Genomic DNA, 22,569 nt, shown 5'->3' with positions numbered 1-22,569 from the left:
TACACAGAGTACTTGATTATAAGAAAATTAGCGTAGACTTTAAGAAGTGTCATCTTATTGACAGAAAAATGTTGCTACAATAAATTCTGAATTTGTATTCTTTTTTAAAAATCATGCATCCTGTTGATATGCCATGCTTTAATATTCAGGGTCATTATAAGCTTATTCATTTAGCTAATCAGAAAAATAAAAGGCTATGTGAAACTCTGACTTTCTTTTCTAAAATAGCAATTAATTCATGGGAATTCTCAATTCATGTCCTTAACAAACTTTCTCTTATTTGGGAACATTTTGAGAAGATAATTCATAATTATTGTTATTAAGGCTGTAATTAGCAATAGTCTAAATGAAATTGTCTTAAAATTTATCTTAAAAATGTGGTGTTTGTTTAAATTATCTGGTCACGGACTCCTGTTGCACAACCAAAAAAACTACAGGTTCTAGTGTTCAGCTGCAAACTCACTACTGGCCATAGTGTGCTAAAGATTGATATCCAAAAATCATGTGTTCCTAAAATTCTTTGCATTTCCTCCAGTTGCTAAAACACTTAAGATTCAAAAGCATATGAGGGCATTGAATATAACTCTCATATAGTGAGATTATAGTTTTATTAATCTATAGAAATAAGACTTGCTTCTACAAAATGAGATGGAATGTATGCTAGGCTTTGCGTTTTTTTAAACTCATGTTTGGTTGTTAATGTCAGTCAACATTACTGCTTTATGATATTCATATTCACAGTTGTCTTTCAGGGAAATCACCAATTTTTAAGGATTGAATTGAGGTGGGAAGAAAGGACTGACTGAGAATGAAATTGGTGGAGTTATTTTGATAGTTAATATCACAAATACATTCTTAGCCACTTGCTATTTGAGGTTCCTAAAGCTTATCATCTTAAGAGTCACATAGATACAACCTTTTAAAAATATAACAACAAGCGTGTACTGTTTTATCTGTGTATTCTATAATTAAAATGGATCTGGTTTACTATATGATGTTACTATGTGCTTCGGGACATTGGTAAATGATGATACTGCCCACCTTCATCTTATTATGGATCTATTTCAAACTGAACAGTTCACATGACATCTTTGTATTTCCTAGAATATGTTTTAAAAAATCAACATCTAATTTTATTCATGGGCTCAATAGAATTTAGTTCATTTTACTGAAGATGGAGTTTATTGATGTTCTTAAGGCTATATAATCATGTCATTTTCTTCTTTAATATTATATGTTAAAATTTACTTCTGTATTCTGTGAAGACTAATGCCAAATGCAGTTTATTTACAATCAATGAATGCCCTACCGTATTTGACTTCCTTCTTTCCAGTCTCATTTTATGTTTATTTTTACTTTAAAAAAAATTTTAACAAAGGATAATTGTATTTTATTTTAAAAGCTGAGTTGACAATTGGTTGGTAAGAGTGAATATTTCAAATGATTTAGATTCCTGAATAGTGTTATAACTTCTTGATGAACTTATAATTTTTTTCATGCATAGTTTCTGGATGTAATTATCTGCATTATTGTGTTTAGGATCCTTAGATTGTTTGAATGCTTATTTTCTTCACTGTAATTCAGTTCTACCATTCTCTCTTTGTACAATGAAAGATATATATATATATATTTTTAAAGGCTAACATCATGTGATAAAACACATTTAATTAAACTTCTAAAAATGTATTTTAAATTTTCTTTTAAAAATTAGGAATGCTAGCCTATTTTCTACATGTAATCTGATTATGTTACAGTTAGGGAGGAAGCAGAGGTGTGGTTATGATACAGATTTTGAGATAAAGTAGCTGAAAAAGTAGCCTTAACATTTAGGTAACTGAAGGTATGTGATAATTGAGAGCAGAGGCTTTCAGGAAACTCCTCTGGATATGTTCCAATGTTGTATTCCGGTGTAACCCTAAGGTAGTGTGAGACGGAAAGCAAGATAATCAGTTGCATTAAAATGGATGGTTTTCTGGAGCCAATCAAGTGATTTTATATGTGTGTGGGCAGCATAGTTTTTTTAAGAAGACCTATTTAAAGATCATTCATAAACTGAAACAATGTGCCAACTATTTTGTTGTTGTTGTTCTGGTATTCTGCTACCTAACACGACTGAAGCGACTTAGCAGCAGCAGCAGCAACATTAATGCACGCCCCTTCAGAACATCTGGATAGGCCATTGTTTCTCAGTAAATGATGTGCCAGCAAGGAGGTAGATAAATGCATAAGAAATGTGTGAGAAATATAATCTCCAGAGAATATTTCACTTTGAAATAGTTTAATATAACTCATTTGAGAAGGAGGAAAGGATTACCTGAAGTAGAATATATTTTTTTCCGAGTGGAAAATGTTCTAGAATACTTTCCACGGTGAAAAGAAAATGCCTACTACCTACCAAAAAATGGAATTTATGTGTTCATTTATTATATAATATTTTAAATTATCTGAAAGGCTTTCATTTTTGAAATTAAAATGTTAGTTTTGAATATTAAATATGCTTTTAAATACATTTATAATAAACTGTCACAATATATTAAGGTTAAAATGTCTTAGTTAAGTGGGTGCTGAAATATTGTACAATTCTTCAAAGGCAAGAAAAGTAACACAAAATATACTTTTTCAAATTCTAAATATATTAATTTCCCAGTGTTTATGCTTTTATTTAAAATATTTAAATTGTTGCATTCACTCTTTCTTTGATTGATTTTAGTGCCATGTTTGAGACTTCTTCATGGTTTGTCATTAAAGTTTGTCATATCATATTATATGTTACATATTTTTATTATTCATGCCATTGTGTTGATTCACATTTCCATGTCTAACTATAAATTTGCTGATTTCTTTCTTTTGTTTCCATCATTATGTGCATTTAATTCATTGAAGAACAAGAAAAATATAACTCATCCACAAAAGGTAAATATTAACGTAACTTTTTAACAATTGAATATTGTTTCTTTTCTCTCATAGTATATGAGTTACGTAACTGCATTTTTAAAAATAATGAGCTACATTATTTAACAGATAGCTTTTTGCCTGCAGTGATTTTGTAGGGCATTTGGTGTCAATTGTTTTGTATTGTGAGCAGTTCACATCAAAGAAGAGAGGATTAAAATTAAGAGTATTTTTGCTTCAAAATTTATTTTTCGACACTGACAACTAGAAAGCAATTCTCTTTAGAGAAGAGTAGCATATTTATTTTATGTTTTTTGCATTCCCTTGCACTCATAGATACAGGGTTTAATGCTTACTGTCTTTGATGCAAAGGAGTAGAAAATCCCTAGGTTTTCCTTCTAAACAGCAGTAACCTTATGGAATATTTGGCCCCCTGCAGTCATGCATTGGAAAGTGGCTGCCAGGATTCTGCTCCTCTTGGCCCCAGGAGGGTTAGAACACCCATCAGTTCTTCCTCCTTGAGGGACACTGGAGGGAAACCGTTTATGCTGCTGTTTTGGCACCTTGCTGACCTGCCCTGGCCCTTCGGATCACATGTGACATTTGGTCTCTGTACTTGAATCTCATGTAGAGCAGACATCAACGCACTCTCATGTGCCACCTTATTAGATGTGACTATTGGCTTGATAATTCAATATTTAAATATGAGATTTCAGCTTAAAGAAATAATATTAGCAATGCTAAAGGATTATATAATTTAACAAAAGTACCTTTGCTCACTATTTGTAGCTTGAAGATGTAAATATTGTTCCCAGTAACTCTAAAAGTTAGTCCTGAGAGGACCATCATCCTTTTATGAAAGATAAAGCTCAGACTGAGAGAGGTTCAGAGATTTACCCATCCACCCTGGTGACATGACATAGATTACAAGCCCATCTCCCACTTCGGACCTCCTTCATCTATACTTGATTGCATTCTATTTTAATGGCACAAATCCCAAGTTTATATTCCTACCTTTGAGCACAGTGAAGTATGTGTTATGTCTCTCAATGTCATAGACTGGAAATGGGAGGTAATATTCAAGTACCTATATTAGTTTGAGTTTATGAAAATTTATTTATATTCCGGCACATAATACATATTCTGACAATGTGTCTGAAATACTAGGCAATGAATAGATATTAATAAAAATAAAATGTTATTCAGATCAAGATGTTATGAGATCCTAGGCTTTGGTCCCTAGATTTTCCATAGATTTCTGGCCATCTTGCACTTTTAATTCAGGTATCAGAAACACAAATTTAGGTTCAGTAGTACAAAAATGGCCAATTCATTTGTACTTACATTCAGAAGAATTTATTTAGACTTGCAAGATAAATTTTAGTATACTGAAAGATGTTATGTTGGGGATGGGTCAATGACCTCATTCGTTTAGCCGAAAATAAGTATAATAATTGTTGATTTGGAGAGCTCTTTTCCCTATATTATTACTAGCCAAAGCTTTAATTTGCTAGTCGAAACAATGCAAGATTCATGGGTTGGACAACTTCAAGTGTATGAAGTATGCACCTTTACAGCCTCGCTACAGAGCATGTCAGGTTGTTACATTTTAACAAGGTTGTTTTTGTCCTAACTGAGGTGTGTCATCATTCTTCCAAGGCAGCCTGGGACATGGGATGTAGATAAGCTTCATGGGATGTACCAGGTGACTGGAAACAATCGAAAAGACTTGTTTCCAAATGCAGCCAGTAAGGCAGAGAGCAATCCAGGTTGCTGCATTTCTCTCCTGGGATTTAAGGGAGCCACAGCTTAGCCATGAAAAGCATAGGCAGCCCGGAAAAGATGTAAGCAAATTCAAGAAATGTCTTCGGAGTCAGATTGTAGGTTCACCTGCCCCAAAGGAAAGAAAACGTTTTATTTTGCACAGAAACCCTGCTGCTGTGAGCTGACCTTTCTGAGGTCAACTATATTTAGAATTTAGAATCAGGTTATCCTGAGTGCTCACTGAGTGGTAGGTACTGCCTTAACTACAGGAGGTAATAGCACAGACTTACAGGACCCCTAGTGAGAGGTGGCTTTTGATGAACTGCAGCCAAATTTGTAAGATGTTTCCAGTTACTCCAGGATTTATGAGGTTTCACAAGACGCAAGATTTTCAGTGCTAAAACCAGGAAAGCTCTGGGCAGGATGGGGTGGTTGGTCACCCTACCCAAAGGGGACGTAGGGGACCAGTATATAATTTTCAAGCGTATTTTGTAAAACACATCCAGAGAGGTATAATATACTGAACATTTTTAATATGAGTTAGAGATTATAGGGCACTTCCTCTAGGTCAGTGTCTTGACTAACAGGGTCATCTCTTCATCTCATCATATTTCTGCCCCAACTTGAGACATAACTATTCATATCCTCGTTTATCAACTGAGGGAGCTATAGCAGAGAGAGATGCAGAGCCCGACCCAGGTCAGCTGCTCACTGGGGAAGTGCTTGGCCAGGAATCAGGGCTTGAGCCTCACTCTGGAGCCCTTGTGCTGATGAACCACTTTGCTTGGCTGCCTCTGCCACGTTCAGCACTGACCAAGCACCCACTGTGGGGTGACACTGCATAATCAGGGTGATGACCCAGGACAAGCCGAAGGAAGGTGTAGTGATTCCTCTTATAGAAAGACAGCAGAGGATGCCCAGAAGAGCAGAGCCGCTGCTGGACAGAGCTGGACCGTGAAGCCGCAGCCCATGTCCCGGCCACTCCCTCGGGTCGCGGTCACCTCCCCCTCCTGTGGAGGAGGCCCACCCAGGGACCCTGCCACCCCTGGTGACCCAGTTTTATGTCACTCAGCCAGATCTTCCAATCCCTGGCTTGCTCTTCAAGCAAACCCTGCTCCCTGAGAAAAGGAAACCACTGTATTCGGACTAAGATGACGCCTTCTCACGTTGAAAAGTTAACTGAGGAAATAGAAGTGTTCACACCAGCTTGTTTACCTCTTTCCCACCTCTTTGTATGTTGGAAGCTGAGGTACCCTGTCTTTCTAGGATTCACAGACTGTTTTATAGGCAGATTTTAAATCATTCATTCTCAAAGTAAGCCAATTTTTCCCTCTCTGCTACATTTCTTGGACAGTTTTAAAGAGCCCATGAATGTAGTTTGGGGGCATCGAAATAATGATATAAGAAGATCAAAACAGAACCAGAAATTAAAAGGCTTCAGGTGAGAAAAAATGTTATTATCATAATAAGTTTCTAATTTATATGCCTTTAAGATAGGATCTCTAAAGTGCATTAACTTTTTGCCTTTTGGATGCAATTTGGAATAATAACAAAACTCATTATACTGTCTTTTCTACAAGTAGGCTTCCCTTTATCATAAGAAATGTGTAGTTTACCCATAGAGAGAATGAAGTGCAATTAGAATTCAAGTAACTAAAGGATTTGAAAAGGAATGAGCTAGCATCTGTTTTGTGGTCCTGTTTAACTAAGAAAATATATAATAATTATTGTAAGCAGGTCATAAGGGCCATTTAAGGATTATCTCTAGTCAACTGATTTTTTTAAACTTCTGTTAGAAAAATGCTCCAATAAATTATCTGTCTCTTCTTCTTGAAGTGTTGATAAGAGTAGTTTGAATGGCAAGCACTCAACCTATAATCTTTATGGAACCATGAGCATTAATCTGAATTAAATGTAATTCAGATTAAAAGTGAAAAACAGCATTTTAATGGTTTTATGTTACATTGTTTATTGTTTATGGAGTTGCTTTTGAAACACGTTATAGGAGAAAAATCATGTCTCTTGGCTTTTGCCTATATAAGTAAACTAATTTATTTGTGAATCCATACAGGCATAATTATTTTAACTGTCATTATGTAGAAAAGGATTTTGGCTTTATTCACATTTTTCTTAACTGCATTTTGAGTAGGTGCATATTACCCAGGTGATTCATTTGATGTTACTGTGTGTAAAGATTTCAAGTTATTTAATCTTCTATGGCTTTGCTTTTCTTGAACACTTATGATGAATACTCATGAATGTTTAGTCATAAACATTTAGAGCTCTGTTAGTAAAAGCATCGAAATCCATTTCTCTTTTTGTCACAAACCTATAACTATGTTTGTCATTCTAGCCTTCTTTTTAAACTTTAGGGATATATGAAAGTGGTCCATGTACAGTAGTTCTGAACTCTTGGTTTGGACCCATTTTTTCTGTTCTGCTGATTCAAATGTGATGCTTTATAATACTATTAAAGACGTTTAAAGTTTTGAAGTATTTAACGCTTGAATCAACCAGCTGTCAGTTTGCCAGAAATGCACCCTTGAGGGAGAAGAGTTTTGCCTCTTCCTCCCTGATTCTGCAAGAGAAGATAAAAGGTGGATGTCTAGCCATGAATAGACTTTTTGAGTTTTCTCCTCTAAAGCTGTATATTTCCCCTAAATACTGTAATTTTGTTTTGTAAACTTTAAAATTTGTCTACACTTTTTGCAAAAAAGAAAGGAGACGTTGAATTTAGTAGTTACGCCATATCAAACCTTTCAAGATAGATTCTGTTGCCTCCAGTGTAATTGGATTACCAAAAAATGATAGATAAACATGTTAAGAGATCCTGGGGATGAACAGCTTAACCCTTTGTGTTCCCAGAGAAGCCTTAAGTCCATGGACTACTCTCACGAAGATTGTGTTCTATACAGTGCCTTGTAAGGAGGATAGTGCCTGCTCTCAAGACAGACATAAACATAAAAAGCTACTTAAACCTGTGTAACAAAAGGGCAGGGTAAAATGACAGATTTTTCATTTGACTTTCTCATCTGTCCAGGATCAGATTAATATTTTCACTGTTACACTGGGGCTTGGCTATTTTGACACTGAAAGTGATATATGGGGCTGGAAATCCTGAACTTTGTTTTAGATAGTTGAGTGAAAATCAGCTAAAACAAGAGATGGCCTTGGGGTTTTGGCTGCAGACAAAAGAGATTTAAGAGATTTAAGTGATAATACATAGAAGTTACCTATTTCCTCTAAATCGATATTCCATTTCAATTTTTTATGCCAAAACACAGCCTCTTTTCAAATTCATAAAGGCGATATGGTTCTTTTTACTTTGCATGCATTATTTACTTGTATTTTATGCTTCTTATCCTGGACAGACAGCATCTCTTATTTTATTGTTTGTGTTACTGTAGCATAAGCCTTAACATCCAAGAGAATCATGAAGGGGCACGTTTCTCCGCTTGCAAATTGAAATTCATTTTATTCTAGGAAAATGACCCAGAATATGGGCATTGCTGTATAGTCAAAATATTTTAAATATTTACTCTTTAGATACACATGTTCTATATGTCGAGGCAAGAGGAGTGGGTTATGTGAGTGTTGTATCAAAGTTGCTTATTATGCTTGTATGAATCCAAGGATAAGGATGGATGTAAAAATACTGCTTTGTCTCTTAACTGGCAAAAAAAAAAAAAAAAAAAAGATAAAACATAACCAAATATAACTGGTAATTTTTGCCCCTTAACTTCTGTGGTTTTGGTAAATTGGCAAACAACAACAAAAAAAAGTAAAAATGCTGGAAATTCGTTAGTTGAGCAAGAGACAAAGTTGTTAGCTTCCTATTTTTTAAAGATATCAGAAAAATGTCAAAATTTATTGCAACAGTACAGAGTCAGAGACTACAACAGCAGAAAGTTATTCTAAGTGATGTCTTAGAGTTTTCATTTTCTTTACAAGTGAAAACTCCGTAAAGGTGAGATGTCAGGACTGATCAAGTTCACACTGATGAATGGTGGTGTGTCTGAGGTTTTAATCTCTGCCAAGTGTTTTTGAGTCCTGAGTTCTTACCATTTTACCCCATTGCTTCCAGGTGTGTGGAGAATGTTCCTACATCTTAACAGTTTGTGTTCCTCTAAAGTCCAAAAACCCGTGTGTAGAGATAAGTTTTGCAGTCTTGAATTTCCTAATATAAAAGCATCTTTCTTTCTCTTCAGGCTGTGTATACCTTACAAAGTTTACAGATTCAGTCAGCTCATTTTTTTTCATCTTTTATTACTTTCTAATCTCCACATTTCCTGTTACTTTTTTGTTTATTGTATTTGAGTGCCCACCAGGAGTGATTTGTAAAAATAAATGCTTCAGAGAAGGGCTTTCCTCACGGCTGTCAGTAACAGGCATTGCAGATATCTCATTCATATGTTTAATTCTGACAGCTTTCAGGCCCGTGGTCATTTATCATCACTCTGAGACACACCAGACCCAGATCAGGGCTTCACTGTCGCCAGACTCGTTATGATGCAAAGGCACTACGATTTCGTAAAGTGTGGTAGCAAGCTTTAGACAAGCTTGTTATCCTGTACAAATATTACCATGTTTTACCTTTTACACATGTGCTTGTTATTAAAAAAAAAATACTCAATAACCTTTTTACTTTAATTATTTAATAATACAGAAATTTTCATGTTCTCTATTCCCTTTTATTCTCATATTTCACCCAGAAAACTTGAAAATGTAGGTTTAGCAATAAATTGTATGGATTGTCTGTTTTGCCTATAAACACAGATGTTTGAAATTGCAAATTCTTGTTAATTTCTAGATGCATAGGGAGAGATGTGAAAGACTTGAGGAATTTGAAGAGCAGAACAAAGTTGTATTTACATACTTGTAAATTTGAGAATAATATTTAAAATATATTTATGAAAATTTAATGTTTAATAATTATCTTACGTTACACAGGGCCATGATATTTACAGTGTTTTAAAGCAGCTCATGAACGTCTACCGAGTCAAAGGAGTTTCCCCGAAAACTGCATTTCTCTTTGGACGAGGTGATACATTGGAAATTTTTCAGTGATGGATTAGGGAAGACTTATTAATGATTCTTTAGCTTTAAGTCCCATGCCTCTTTAATAATCTTATGAAAGGATAGATCTAGAAAAGTGCATATAGGTCCAAACGCAGTATTTGCAAATGATTGCAGCTTCTTCACAGTTTCTCCCAGGTCACCTATAATACTGGATTAGGAATTCACAGCACAACATGGAGCATGAAAATATAAGTAATTCTGTTACTCTGTCTTTACCTTTAATAATGTCTAATATTTTCCATTAAAAAAACTCTAGTAAATCTCACCATTTGTGTTCCAATCAGTTGTGTTTAGAAGACAGGAAATTATTTCACAGGTTTTTGTGTTTTTTTTTTTCAACTTAAATTCTAAGAAAACTTCTAAACTTTCTTTTTTCTTTAAGAATTTTATTTTAATATAAATTTATTTATTTTAATTGGAGGCTAATTACTTTACAGTATTGTATTGGTTTTGCCATACATTGACATGTTGAGTTGATATTTGATATAAGTACATTCATTGGATAAAAATGTCAGAGTTTAAAATTAACTGAGGGTAAAAGTTGATCTAAAGAAAATAGATGAATTTCAATAAATATCTTTTAGGGAAATTAATACCTGCTTTTTAAAAGACCTAATTTATTTAACATCAGACACATTAGTCAGCTTGTAGAAAGCATAGTGAAAAATTTTGGCTTTTAATAAAAAGCTTCTGTATAAAATTACAATGTTAATTATACTCTAGTGGCTAGGGGAAATGAATTATATTACTATCACTCTATGGGAATTATAATTGAAGCTATATTTTCATTAAAAACTAAGTGAAATTATGTGATAATTACATGTTATAAAACATGAGCAAGATTATTTAATTCTCTAGTATGTGGCAGTACTAAAATTAAAAAAAAATTTAAAACCCAGATGTTCTCCAAATTTAAAATCTTTTTAAAAAGGAATAGTGACTGGCATTTTGATGATTAGTTAGTTTCCAATGCTACCGGTATTCAGAGTAAATTTAATGCTAGAATTTATGGAAGAGTTAGAAAATATTTTATTTCATATTTTAATTTTGCTATTAGCATTAACATTGTCAATATAAAAAAATTAATAATGGATAATCATTCTTTTCAAAGTAAGATATTTGAGCTCTCTGGGCTGCGGTTAATTTTACTTTTAACTGGTTACCCAACAGTTAATCACATTCCAAGGATTTATTTCTAATCATTACCAAGTATATTATAATCTCTATAAATCATGTACATTAATAATCATGTTTTCTTTATCAATTTGTGATAAAGGTTCCATTTTAGCTGATAAATTTTCTTACTATTTAGCTTGACACACCAATAATCCAGAATGGATGTCATTTCACTCCATAATGTACAGTTGAAAAATAAAATGTACAATACACGATATGTGTAGAAAAGCTAAAGAATTGCCCAGTTCGCACTGAAGCCTCTTTACTGATGTTTACGAAAAGCAGTTTCACTGCAACATGACCACTTGTGTCAACAGTCATTTTAGAACACACACTAACGCGCACACCATCCGGAAATAAAGGGAAATACTCTTTAAAAATGTGAATTACGTGTAATTGCCTGACTTTTTTATGTAAGTGAACAATAAGCTGTTTGCATTTCACTTCTGATCTTGGAATCCGAGAGCAAGCACTGAGGACATAGAAACGGCATTAGTGCTGATGAGTCGAGGGTGTCCAGTCATGATTTTGAAAAGAAAACGATTTGGAGATTTTCTTTCTTTGACAGCTTAGAGGATGTCAACTTTCACTTCTTTAGGAATAAAGATAGTATATTAATCACTTAATCACTTTTGGGAGGTCAGAGTGAAGTCATTGAACCATTGTAGGATTCAGCTTGTTGGTATTTTTAAAGTCTTTAAAAATCCTGCTGCTGCTGCCGCAGTTCGCCTTTGGTATCCGCCGTGGCCCTGTCCTGCCTCTGAAAGCAGAGGGCAGACAGCCCTGGCCACCAGCAGGTCCTCTTGAGAGCGACACAGCACAGACAGCAGCCTCATCCAGGGGGAGGTGGGAGAGGAAAAAGACCACCTTTAATAGAGGGAAGGCAAAAGAAATGAGAGGAAGAAAGAAAGGAAATCTCTTTCTTTTTGTAAACTTTAGAAGAGCCTTCAGAATTGCTAGTCTGGATGGAGCTGCCTTTAGAAAAGAATGAAAATGAAATATAGCTGGAGATATGTAGCTGTTGACAAACTAGCCTGTCTGTAGGGTCTTCCAGGTGTATTAGATGGAAAGCCATCCTTCATCCTTAGGGATGAAAAACCTGGTCTTCTCTAAGGGACAGCTGTAACCTACGTGTACTTTGCTAATCACACATCACCTTCAGTCTGAAGCATTTTCCTTAATTTTTCCGTGACTTCTTGGCCACCCTGCTGTGTGTTTCTCAGGCCCGCCCCAGGAATTCTGTGCCTCTTATTTAAAGAAATGAGGTGCTTTCCTGGCAAGGTTAAGTCACCAGAACTATTCCAGACTGCTTTAGGCTGTAGCTCTCGGGTAATCTTTTCAATGCTCTTTCAATGACCTTTTCAGTGCTCCCCACCAAGAATTACGTGGTGCTAAATGTGAAGGGCATAAAGCTATAGGCTAACCAATGTCAAAAATTTCTTAAACTGTCTGTCATTGCTGAGAATATTAAGCTGACATCATTTAAATCTGCTTTTATCACAAGTAGAGATTACTTGGATTTAAGTGTTAATTGCAGAGTACAGCTGCTCACAGTTCATCTGTCTTCCTCAAAGCCCAAAGCAGATGACCGAGGAGTTACCGCATCACAGGCAGATGGCAGACAGCAGACTCCTGTACATTTTCTCACTGGGTATATGGCTTTCTATAAGTACAGCTCACATTTTCAATAATTTTAATTCTCTTGCATAGCAGTTTGCTTTGTAATACTTATTATGACTCCTTGTATATTGTCAAGTAATTAATACATTTAGAAACTGCTCTTCCCAAGTATTGAGCCACACTTTAATCACAATAGTTATCATTTACAACCATGAGTCAACATTTTCAAACCAAGTGTTGTGACTTCTTCATTCACGTACCTGTGTCACTAGGGGTTGATAACATCTGTCTAATACACTGACTTTAAGCAAAGCAAAACATCTAATAACTTGGTGTGAGAAGACAATTAAAACATTGACCATACATTTCACACCATGTACTTATCTCATGGGCTATTAGCCTGTACTTGGACACACAGCAAAAGCTAAATATTTACTGAATTTCCATGAGTGTCAGTGTCTTTTATCAAGGCCATGTTTAATCACTGCAGTGGAAAAGATTTGTTAGCAAGTGTCTTTATAAACTCCTGGTTAGAGAGGAAATTAACAACCAGGTCAATGAAATGTATCAGTATTCCCATTCTCCTTTAAATCACAAAACCTCTTGGCAGAGACCCCAGTACATTAGTTACAAAACAACGGGTTTTGGTCAGATATATGTGTATGTAAGCAACTTAATAATAAACTCTAGCACTTGTTGCAGAGATTGGCAAAAGATAAGTTATAAAGCATAAACATCGCCCTCATACAACACAGGTACATGTACACAACTGTATTATTTTTTCATTGGTAAGAAGGTAAAAATTAAAGACAGGGTCTTTAAGTAAGCTCCTTGTGATAGATTCTGACTTAAAATAGCTCATACTTTACTGAAGGCAGTACTTCACACCTAAACAGTCACACCTGCTACACTACTTAGAAGCTGAACAAAGGCTTAACTGGAATACACTCGTTTATTTACAATTTAAATTAAAAACCCAAAGTTCTATATCACATTTTCAAGAAGTATGAATTTTGTTTTTGTGGTCAGACAGAGCTTTCAGAAATAGAAAATGAATCTTTTCCTTTAGCAAGTCCAGTTTTTAAGATTGGCAAATATTCATGAAAAACGGTTGGTGGAAATGAAGAATTCAATAAGAATGCCTCAGAAAAGCAGATGCTGTTCCATTAGAAGAGTTTTTAGGTGCCTGCTTCAGCTGACAGTGTTACCTGGTGTGCATGCGTCTCAGTAAACACGTGTAGCTTTGTGTGATGTGTTCGCGTCATATGTACAAGCAACCAGTTCATTCAATAGGGAGCATATTTTCACAATCAAATTCAGTTTTACATACTCATTTATGAAGAATTGATATTATTTCATCTCTGATAAAGACATAGGGTCCTTAGCTTTTGTTACTAACCTTTGTGTCCCCCGTCCTGTGTGATTTGAGTCACATTCTTCATTAGAGCCCCAGTTGCTAGCATTTGATCTTTTGCCTTTTGTTTGTTAATCGTGTCATTTTGAGATTTTACTTGAAGTCATTATCAAAAGCATTGCAATCTTAAACCATTCGGTTCCTCAGAGGTGCTTCGGTGTTTTAACGGATTCCCGTTGTGTGTTTTTGCAGCAAGCTTAGTAGTGGAGGAGCGAACGAGACAGATGAAAATGAAAGTGCATCGATTTAAGCAGACAACAGGGTCTGGTTCTAGTCAAGAACTTGATCGCGAGCAGTATTCCAAGGTAAAACCAGTAACTGACCAATAGTTTCCCTGGTAACAAAAAAAAAGTACAGTGTGGGTAGCAGGTAGGACCAGTGAGCCTTTAAGTTACAGGAGAGAAATTAGGCTTCAGATGATGGCCTTGCACCATGGCTTCTCTCCTCTTAACGTGGTCACAAGATAGAAGTTTAGTAACCTATCATTTATGAATTTGGATTAAATGTTTTCTAGAAAAAATAAAATGCTTGATGTTACAGTCACTTAATGATTGTCAGTAGTCAAATTCACATCAGTAAGGTAAATGAAGCCATTTTATCTCTTGAATTTCATTCAACATTCTATTTTAAATATTAAGATGTAGATTTATAGTCTTAAATACTATTTGAGGTTGATAATTCCTATGGAGATTTCACAGTGAGTGAAAATTGTGTGATGTGAGATTTCTTATTGATCTGTCTTTAGTAAGAAAACTGATTTAAACTCTTAGAAACTGAAATCCACACAATTTTAAGAGAGAATAAAAACTTATATTTCAAAGTTATTTTGTAAGGATGCATTGAGGAGTTTATAAACTGCTAAATAGTATCTGATAATTTTGATTAAAATATGATTTTTAATTAAAATAGAGTTTTACACTTCATTAAGCAATTTTGAATATATTGTCTGATTTTTTTTAAAAAAATATTTTTAAAAAAGACTACAAAAGCGGCAGTAGCTACTACAGGAAGTGCTAAGTCACTTCAGTCATGTTCAGCTCTTTGCAACCCTGTGGACTGCAGTCCACCAGGCTCCTCTGTCCATGGGATTCTCCAGGCAAGAATACTGGAGTGGGTTGTCATGCCCTTCTCCAGGGGATCTTCCTGACCCAGGAACCGAACACTCAACTCTTATGTCTCCTGCATTGGCAAGTGAGCTCTTTACCACTAGTGCCACCGGAGAAGCACACTGCAGGATAACCTGTGTTATAATTCGATATCCAGAGCCCTTTTAAAAGTAATGACCTTTTAGAAATTCAGAATTAAGTAAAAACTATACTAAATTAATGTTGTTAGCTTGGTACATGAAGCTAGTAAAACCTACTCATTTTTAAATATTGAGGTAGTTCATTATGTAGCCAGATATTCAGAAACGAATACAAAAATATACAGGCGGTAACAAAATCAGATTTGTTACCAGCCCAGCATACAGGCATGTGTGTTGGACAGCGTCTTATCATTTTATGACTTTATGTCTTAGTTTAACTGCAGAAGGTTCCAACTGGACAGAGCTCAAGGTCACTGTGATCTAGTGGAGCCCAACTCCCTAGGAGTCTGAAACAATATTTTAAAAAGTAAAATCAGTAAAGCAAAAAAAAAAAAAAAAGAGAGAGAGAGAAATATTAGTAAGCAGAATATCTTGATGTTGCCCAAAGTTGCTGATTCCTGCTCCACATGTTTTTTCCTCTGGTTTGTACTTTATGATATTATCACTTAATCAGCTATTTGTCTGTCTTTATGGATATCATCATCATTTTTGTTTTCCTTTACACAAATGTGGTAAGCATTATGAAACAGGTGAAGTTAGGATTTCTTCCTCCACTGTGGCATGTACTTATTTGGGGAGGATCTTTAAACTAGAAAAGCTTAATCAAAGATGGAAATGCTTTCTTGATTTTTTAGCATCATGTCAAAGGATGAGGTCAGATTGAACCACAGAGAAAGGTCGAGCCAGTACAGAAAACAAGAAAGAAGTGAATAAAGAATCAGCATAAAATCCTGAAAGCCTTGCCTCTAGTCATATCAGCTGATCAAAAAACTTGAAAATGAAGTGCCCTAGAATCTAAACCACCCTAAACCACCACTAACACTTGTTTTCATAATGAATCAAAAGTAGGTTTATCCTGATTGAGAGGTTCCAGAATCTAAAAATATGTAAAAATGACCCTCTCTAGTCCAGCTGTCTTATTTACCAAATTTATGAAAACCGAGGCTCTCTCCAAAGAAGGGAGATACTTTCTCTTCATTAGCAGACTTCCTGTTTGGTCGTCAGCCCTCCGTTCCCTAGCTGGAACTTAGCTGCCCTTTGGTCTTCCTGTGACACCAGTGAAATGTATACGTGACTCCAGCCTGATTCAGAGGCTCTCCTATGGCTTTTAATTTGTATGTAGTTGAATTATTATATTCTAACATTCCTTTCTTGTTTGCATAGACATCCTTTCCCTTTTTCTCTTTTATTGCATTTGAATATTAAAAAACCTTTTACTTTTAAATATGTTACAATTGCTTTTACTGCATATATTGATACTACTATATTATATAAATAACATTATTATAAATTATACTGATAAGTGTGAAATCAAAGATATGGTATCTTTAAAAACATGAGACTATAATACAGGAAAAATATATAGGGTAAAATAACAAATAATTAGCTTATATTTAATTTTATGGGTTAAGTAAAAGGTAAATACTCTGCATGATTCTAATATTCTTAATGCTTACAATAAATTTTTACAATAGTTTCCAGTAGTAATTTCTGTTAATCCTCTCTTCTTTTTTCTTTCTTAAATTTACCCTTTTACCCCTTTTAACAATTTACAAAGATCTATTTGTATTTGTATAGCTGAGAACCAATCATTTCATAAATTTAATATACACTAAATTTTGAACTTTATTCCCTTATTAACTTATTTTTAGTCATTCAGCACTTTGCCTAAAGCAAAGCACCTTAATTGAAATTCTGCCAAATTAAAAATTGGTTAACTGTTTTCTAATATTTATAATGACACACCAACAGAATTCGATTTTCTTCAGGGCAAAGAATTACCAGACAGATGTAGTGTAATTCCTAAGCTGTTTCACACCTGACACCTCCTTAAAGTATTACACAAACCTAACTCCATCCTGAGTAAGGAATTAGCAGGAGGTTGGCTTCTGAGAAAACACGGAACTGCAATCACTGTCCCTGAACTGTGACACTGTGCTATATTTTCATTGGTCTTCGAGTCACATGCCCTGGCGATGGAGTGAAATTCATCAATGGAGAGTGAATTTTCATGTAGGTCTCACATTTGAAACAGCACTTCTGTTTCTGTAACTTAGGAACAGCAAGCAGAGTTGACGTAATAGGTTTTGTAGGAGCTTCTGAATGTTTATTATAAGTTATGAAAGAGGCAATCCTATTATCAGGGCTTTCTTCACATCAAGAACTAATTTCCCTGCTATATGATCAATATGAATTTCTCCTGAGGATGCTACACTTCTCAAAATACATTTAACGTATTTCCATTAACATAGTTAATGGTTAAATAGGATTTTTAAAGGATCATGCTTGATGAAAAGTCAAAGTTATTAAACTTTTAACAGATTTTGAAAATAAGCAGATATAGTAGTATGAAGTGAGTATAAAGTCTTTCCTTCAAATTGCAAATGTGAAGAAAACTGTGACATTGTCTCAGAATGATGAATTATTCTTTACCTCAATATAAAAAAATGTTAACATGACAAACAATCTTTCAAAATTTTTTGTTTTGTCTCTTGACAGGAGTAGCAGAAGTCTATATACAAAAAGGAAAAGAACAGATAATTTATAGGAAAGGAGAAAATCTTCAGTTGGAGAAATAGTTCCATGCATATTCCCTTACCCTCAGTTTATAGTCCTCACTGCTTATTATTGGCATTTGCCAAATAAGGGGAGACTTTGTTCTAGGGGTCAACACCATGCCAGAATATTTCCTACAGCTATAAACTTTTATTGTATTAGAAACATTAATTCATATTCTCTCAAGTACAAGCTACCGTTTCAATGTTTGGAGATATTACAGGAATGACATATTAACATAGCAAAATAGTTTTAGAGACAAGTAATATTGGAATTATGTCTATACCCCAGCAACAGTATTAAATTCAGCTTCCGCCATGTGAGCATGTTATGTTTTTACATCTGTGTAAATAAAAACCAGTTCTGATTGAAATGAATCCTGCCAGTTAGTGTCATGCTACCAGATATGACAATTTGATGATAAAAATTACCAAGCTACTTTAAATACATTATCATAAGTCACGTTAACTTTAGGTCACACACAAAGTTGTGTAAATAGTTCACTTCTGAACATATTAACATATATGCATTTCCTTTTGGATTACTATTTAGCATATGGCTTTCAAAAATCATGCAATCATGAAAAAATTATTTGAAAATAGAATTTTATAGACATTCTATAGATTTGGAGTTGTGAAATTTTTTGCCCAACACATACATGTAAGAGATGGAAAATTAAAGCTAACGTTTAAATACCTTCACCCTGAACTGCTATCATATGAAGAATTATTAAATAAACATGGTCCTTTTTCTAGAACTTTTAAAGTAAGTGTTATTGTCCTATAATTGTCTTTGTATATACAGAACCACAATTAAGCATCATTTTATGTGGTATTCTTTAGCAAGACAATTGTTTATACAAATTGTTGAACTAGTTAGGATTATTTTAGATTTGTTAAAACTCACATAATATGGAGCATAGAGGAAGGGTGACTCTTTCTACAAGTTTAAAAAACATTTGATATTTTCACACCTGAGCACATAAATGCAGAATTAAATTGCTTGATAAGAAACGTAAATAGCCAATGTTGGTCATGTGTCCCTTTAGTCATATGTTCTTTTATGTAAGAAGTTATCTTACCTTCCAGTACCTAAAATAGAAAATCAATTATGTATTTATTATTTCAAAATTGTAGATACTTATACAACCTTACTATTTATTATGATTTAAACACATAAAAATATAGACTGTATAAAGGTACTCACTATGTGATTCATTGCAGTAAGACAGTAAAGTAGAAATAGAAAAAAAAATACTTTCGATATTTCACCAATTTTAACTTTTACCTTATGATTTCTACAACTTTAGATAATAAATACTTAAGACAGATACAAAGACACATGGAGGGGCTTCGCTGGTGGTTCAGTGGCTAACACTGTGTGCTCCCAATGTAGAGGGCCCAGATTTAATCCCTGGTTGGGCAGCTAGATTCCACATGCCACATAAGACCTGCACAGCTAAATAAATTAATTAATTAAAAAGTAAAGACATTTAAATATGAGATATAGCATATCTTGAAATTTTAATAGGAATCTTTTTTTTTTTACTTTCAACACTTAGTTAAATAGTTTAATCTGAAAATGACTAATTAAACCATAATAGAAAGTCAAAGTTCTGTCTTTGCCTCCATCGCTTGACTTGAATTTGGCATAATCCTTTTGCTTTCTTAGCAAATCATTTTTTTTTGAGAGTTATATTTTTTGGTAAAATGTGAAAGAATGTGACATCTTAAAATAGGGAGAGTGTGTAGGGTAAATTAAATATCAGTTTTAGAATGCCTCAAGAAGCACAGACAGATGGAAGCAGTCTATTTCATGGGTAGAGTAGAAGGTGAGTAGAATTTGTAGGCAGTGATGAAAATCAAGAAAAGAGAAACTGACGTACTGGAGAAGAGGAATAATGCAATTTTAAGGTAGTAAGTAGGTGCGAGTCATTTATTTAGAGAATTTCCCACCCAGGCATTGACACTTTTAGGTTTTTGTCAGTCCTCACAGATCACTTCTTACCATTCAGAGGATGCAGGATAGTTCTGTTGGAAACCGTACCTCATGCTAGCGTTGGGTCATTTTAGACTTCACACCTCATTTTAAGAAAGTGCACTTTTGCTTGATGCGGGCGGAGTAGCCGCTAGCCTCGCCGTGTGTATCTCTGCTCCCCCGACCCGGTATCGGAGCTCACACGCTCTTGTTTTCACTCCTTAGTATAGCGCACACACAGATCAGTACAGAAGCTGCGACAACGTCTCCGCCAGATCCTCAGACAGCGACGTCAGCGACGCGTCTGCCGTGTCCCGAACCAGCAGTGCCTCCCGCCTCAGCAGCACCAGCTTCCTGTCCGAGCAGTCTGAGCGGCCTCGGGGCAGGATCAGGTGAGTGGCCACCGCTCGTGCCAAGCAGGTAGAAGTGCACCTTGCCTCCTGCTTATCCTCGCTCAGAGTTTGGGTGGAGGAGCCAGAGCGTTTCATTGGCATGACCGGGACTAGGGTGGCTTCAGCCTTCCTTCACTGTTAGTAATATTGCCCAGATTCTGCGGTCCTTCCTATCAGGTGGGACCTGTAACCACGGAGCAATGTCTAAAATGCCTTCTAATATCATTAAATCCACAAAGCATTCTTTAGTCCTGTGTTGGGAAGCCTCTCTGTAAAGGGCCCGGTAGTAAATACTTCAGGCTCTGCTGGACAGCCTCTGTTGCGATGATTTACAATGTCATCCTACAGAAACTCTGCAGTCAAGTGAGCACCGTCGTAGTCCAATAAAGTTTTATTTACAGAAGGACAGAGAGCAGGCTACATTTTACTGAAGGCTATAATTTACTGAGCATGTCTTCAGTCCCCAAGCAGTTGGTGCACCTTCAGGTGGGGGTGATAGCAAAATACACATCCGTCTTGTTTACATTAAGGGACTTGTAAGAGATTTGCATGCAGTTTCTTTAAATCACCAGCAATTATCTTGGTTCTCAGGAGGTAAATAGCCCTGCTGAAGGGGAAAAGACCTCAGGAATCTGGTCCTGTCTTCAGTAAAACAGACTCAGTATGGACAAGGCATATTTTGTATTTGCTCTTAACTAGTTCCCAGAAGTAGAAGTTTCACTGAAGGCATTTTGGGGTTGTTGAAAGGCCCTTGAAATGTAGATGTTCAAAACAGGAGCAGTTATCTTCCTAACACTCTGAGCTGGTATGATGGCACGCTTGGATGATGATCCTGGAGCGTTCTGTCTTCCTGGATTTCTCTGCACCTTGCTCCCCTGTTGATGTAATTTGAGAGCAGTTATCTTACTGTAAATTGACAGTGTCTCACTGAGAATCTGCAAGAGAAGTTCTGATCAGTCAAGATATTAGTGGAACATTTTAGCTCTGTTTTGAATATTCTCTGCCTCTGGTCCTAATAGAGTATTAAGCTCTCTAAAAGTGAAGAAAGAATTAGAAAAGCTAAAGAATATCTCTATTGAGCTGGTAGGATAGAGGGTGTAAAAATGATTCTAATTGATCCCTTTGTATTGAAATATTAAGATACTGTGTTTCAGAACCTATTTAGTTTAGCAAGAATATTGATAAATAGGGGATTAAACAAAAACTTTTTCACTTTTAATCACTAAAAACAACTTAATTTATATTCATAACAGACTCTAGTGGCATGAGTCCTATGGTATAAAATATAACTAATTAATAGAATTCACATTACAAACCAGCTCTGAGAATGCTATGTGGGTCCACTGTCATTCTCTTGAAATTTCAGAAGAATAAAGTCTTCAAAAGTTTATCTTCAGGAAAAATTTGGCAGCATGGCTTTTAAGGAAGAAAACAAAGAACAGAAATTTTAGGCAGCTCAAGGGCAAGGTACTATGATTTTGTATAAAGGGTGAGAAGGAACTACATGACAGTGATTGGAGCCAAGGTTACTTCGTGGGAAAATGATAGTTTATCAGATCAGTTCAGTACAGTCGCTCAGATGTGTCTGACCCTTTGCAACTCCATGGACTGCAGCACGCCAGCTTCCCTGTCCATCACCAACTCCTGGAAATTACTCAAACTCATGTCCATCGTGCCAGTGATGCCATCCAACCATCTCATCCTCTGTCATCCCCTTCTCCTCCTGCCTTCAATCTTTCCCAGCATCAGGGTCTTTTCCAGTGAGTCGGTTCTGTGCATCAGGTGGCCAAAGTATTGGAGTTTTAGCTTCAGCATCAGTCCTTCCAATGATAACATTCACTATATTATACCATGATATGAAGCAGAAGATAGATGATGTTTTGCCTCCTTGATTCATATGATTTCTATTTATTGAAGTTGATGAAGACAGAGATTAGACCTGGAAACAGTACAAGTGAATTTCTTAATGACAAATCTGTTTTCTCTGGTCATTTCCCTGTTTTCAGCTCCTCTTTCTTGTCTTTGTAGCTTGGAGCATGTTTGAGTTATTTTTATTTAAGTGGATTATGTAAAGGCAGGCAGTTAAACTAATGGCTGAACAAGTTTCCCCTGAAGCTAAGGTGAAGAAGTATTTTCCTGTGGCCCGATGCTCAAGGTCATAGTTGGTAGATGTTTGATTTCTTAGAACACTTAGGAATAAAGAGGGTAGGATGAGATATGGAAGGGCAAGACTTTCTTTTGACATTTAAAAACTAGTTATCTTTTGATATATGTTCTTCCCAAGGAATATCCATAGGTGCACAAATGCTAATGTTAACAAACACACTCACACACACAGTTCGGAATTGCTTTGCATCCACCATTAGCCTTGTGGTAAAAGCTTGAGAGGAGGG

At 35.4% G+C, this 22,569-nt stretch overlaps 1 protein-coding gene across 44 annotated transcripts in view; it reads left to right on the top strand.

The window, feature by feature from the left end:
* Positions 1-22,569, top strand: part of RIMS1 (regulating synaptic membrane exocytosis 1) — a 599,063-nt gene that overhangs the window by 470,709 nt on the left and 105,785 nt on the right. For 21 of the 44 annotated variants that reach the window (XM_060393556.1, XM_060393554.1, XM_060393558.1 and 18 more), the window contains 2 exons: positions 14,138-14,250; positions 20,010-20,176. The exons of 15 other annotated variants lie outside the window; for them this stretch is intronic. In XM_060393556.1, coding sequence (XP_060249539.1) covers positions 14,138-14,250; positions 20,010-20,176 — 280 coding nt within the window. Of the gene's footprint in view, positions 1-2,883; positions 2,914-14,137; positions 14,251-20,009; positions 20,177-22,569 lie in introns of those variants that run through there. 8 more of the 44 variants (XM_060393557.1, XM_060393555.1, XM_060393550.1 and 5 more) reach the window with 2 other exon arrangements.

Source organism: Ovis aries, chromosome 9 (assembly GCF_016772045.2).
Source record: "Ovis aries strain OAR_USU_Benz2616 breed Rambouillet chromosome 9, ARS-UI_Ramb_v3.0, whole genome shotgun sequence".
In the NCBI taxonomy this organism is placed as follows: Eukaryota; Metazoa; Chordata; class Mammalia; order Artiodactyla; family Bovidae; genus Ovis; species Ovis aries.
Note: the sequence above shows the minus strand (reverse complement) of the source record. Positions and strands in the feature narration are given on the sequence as shown.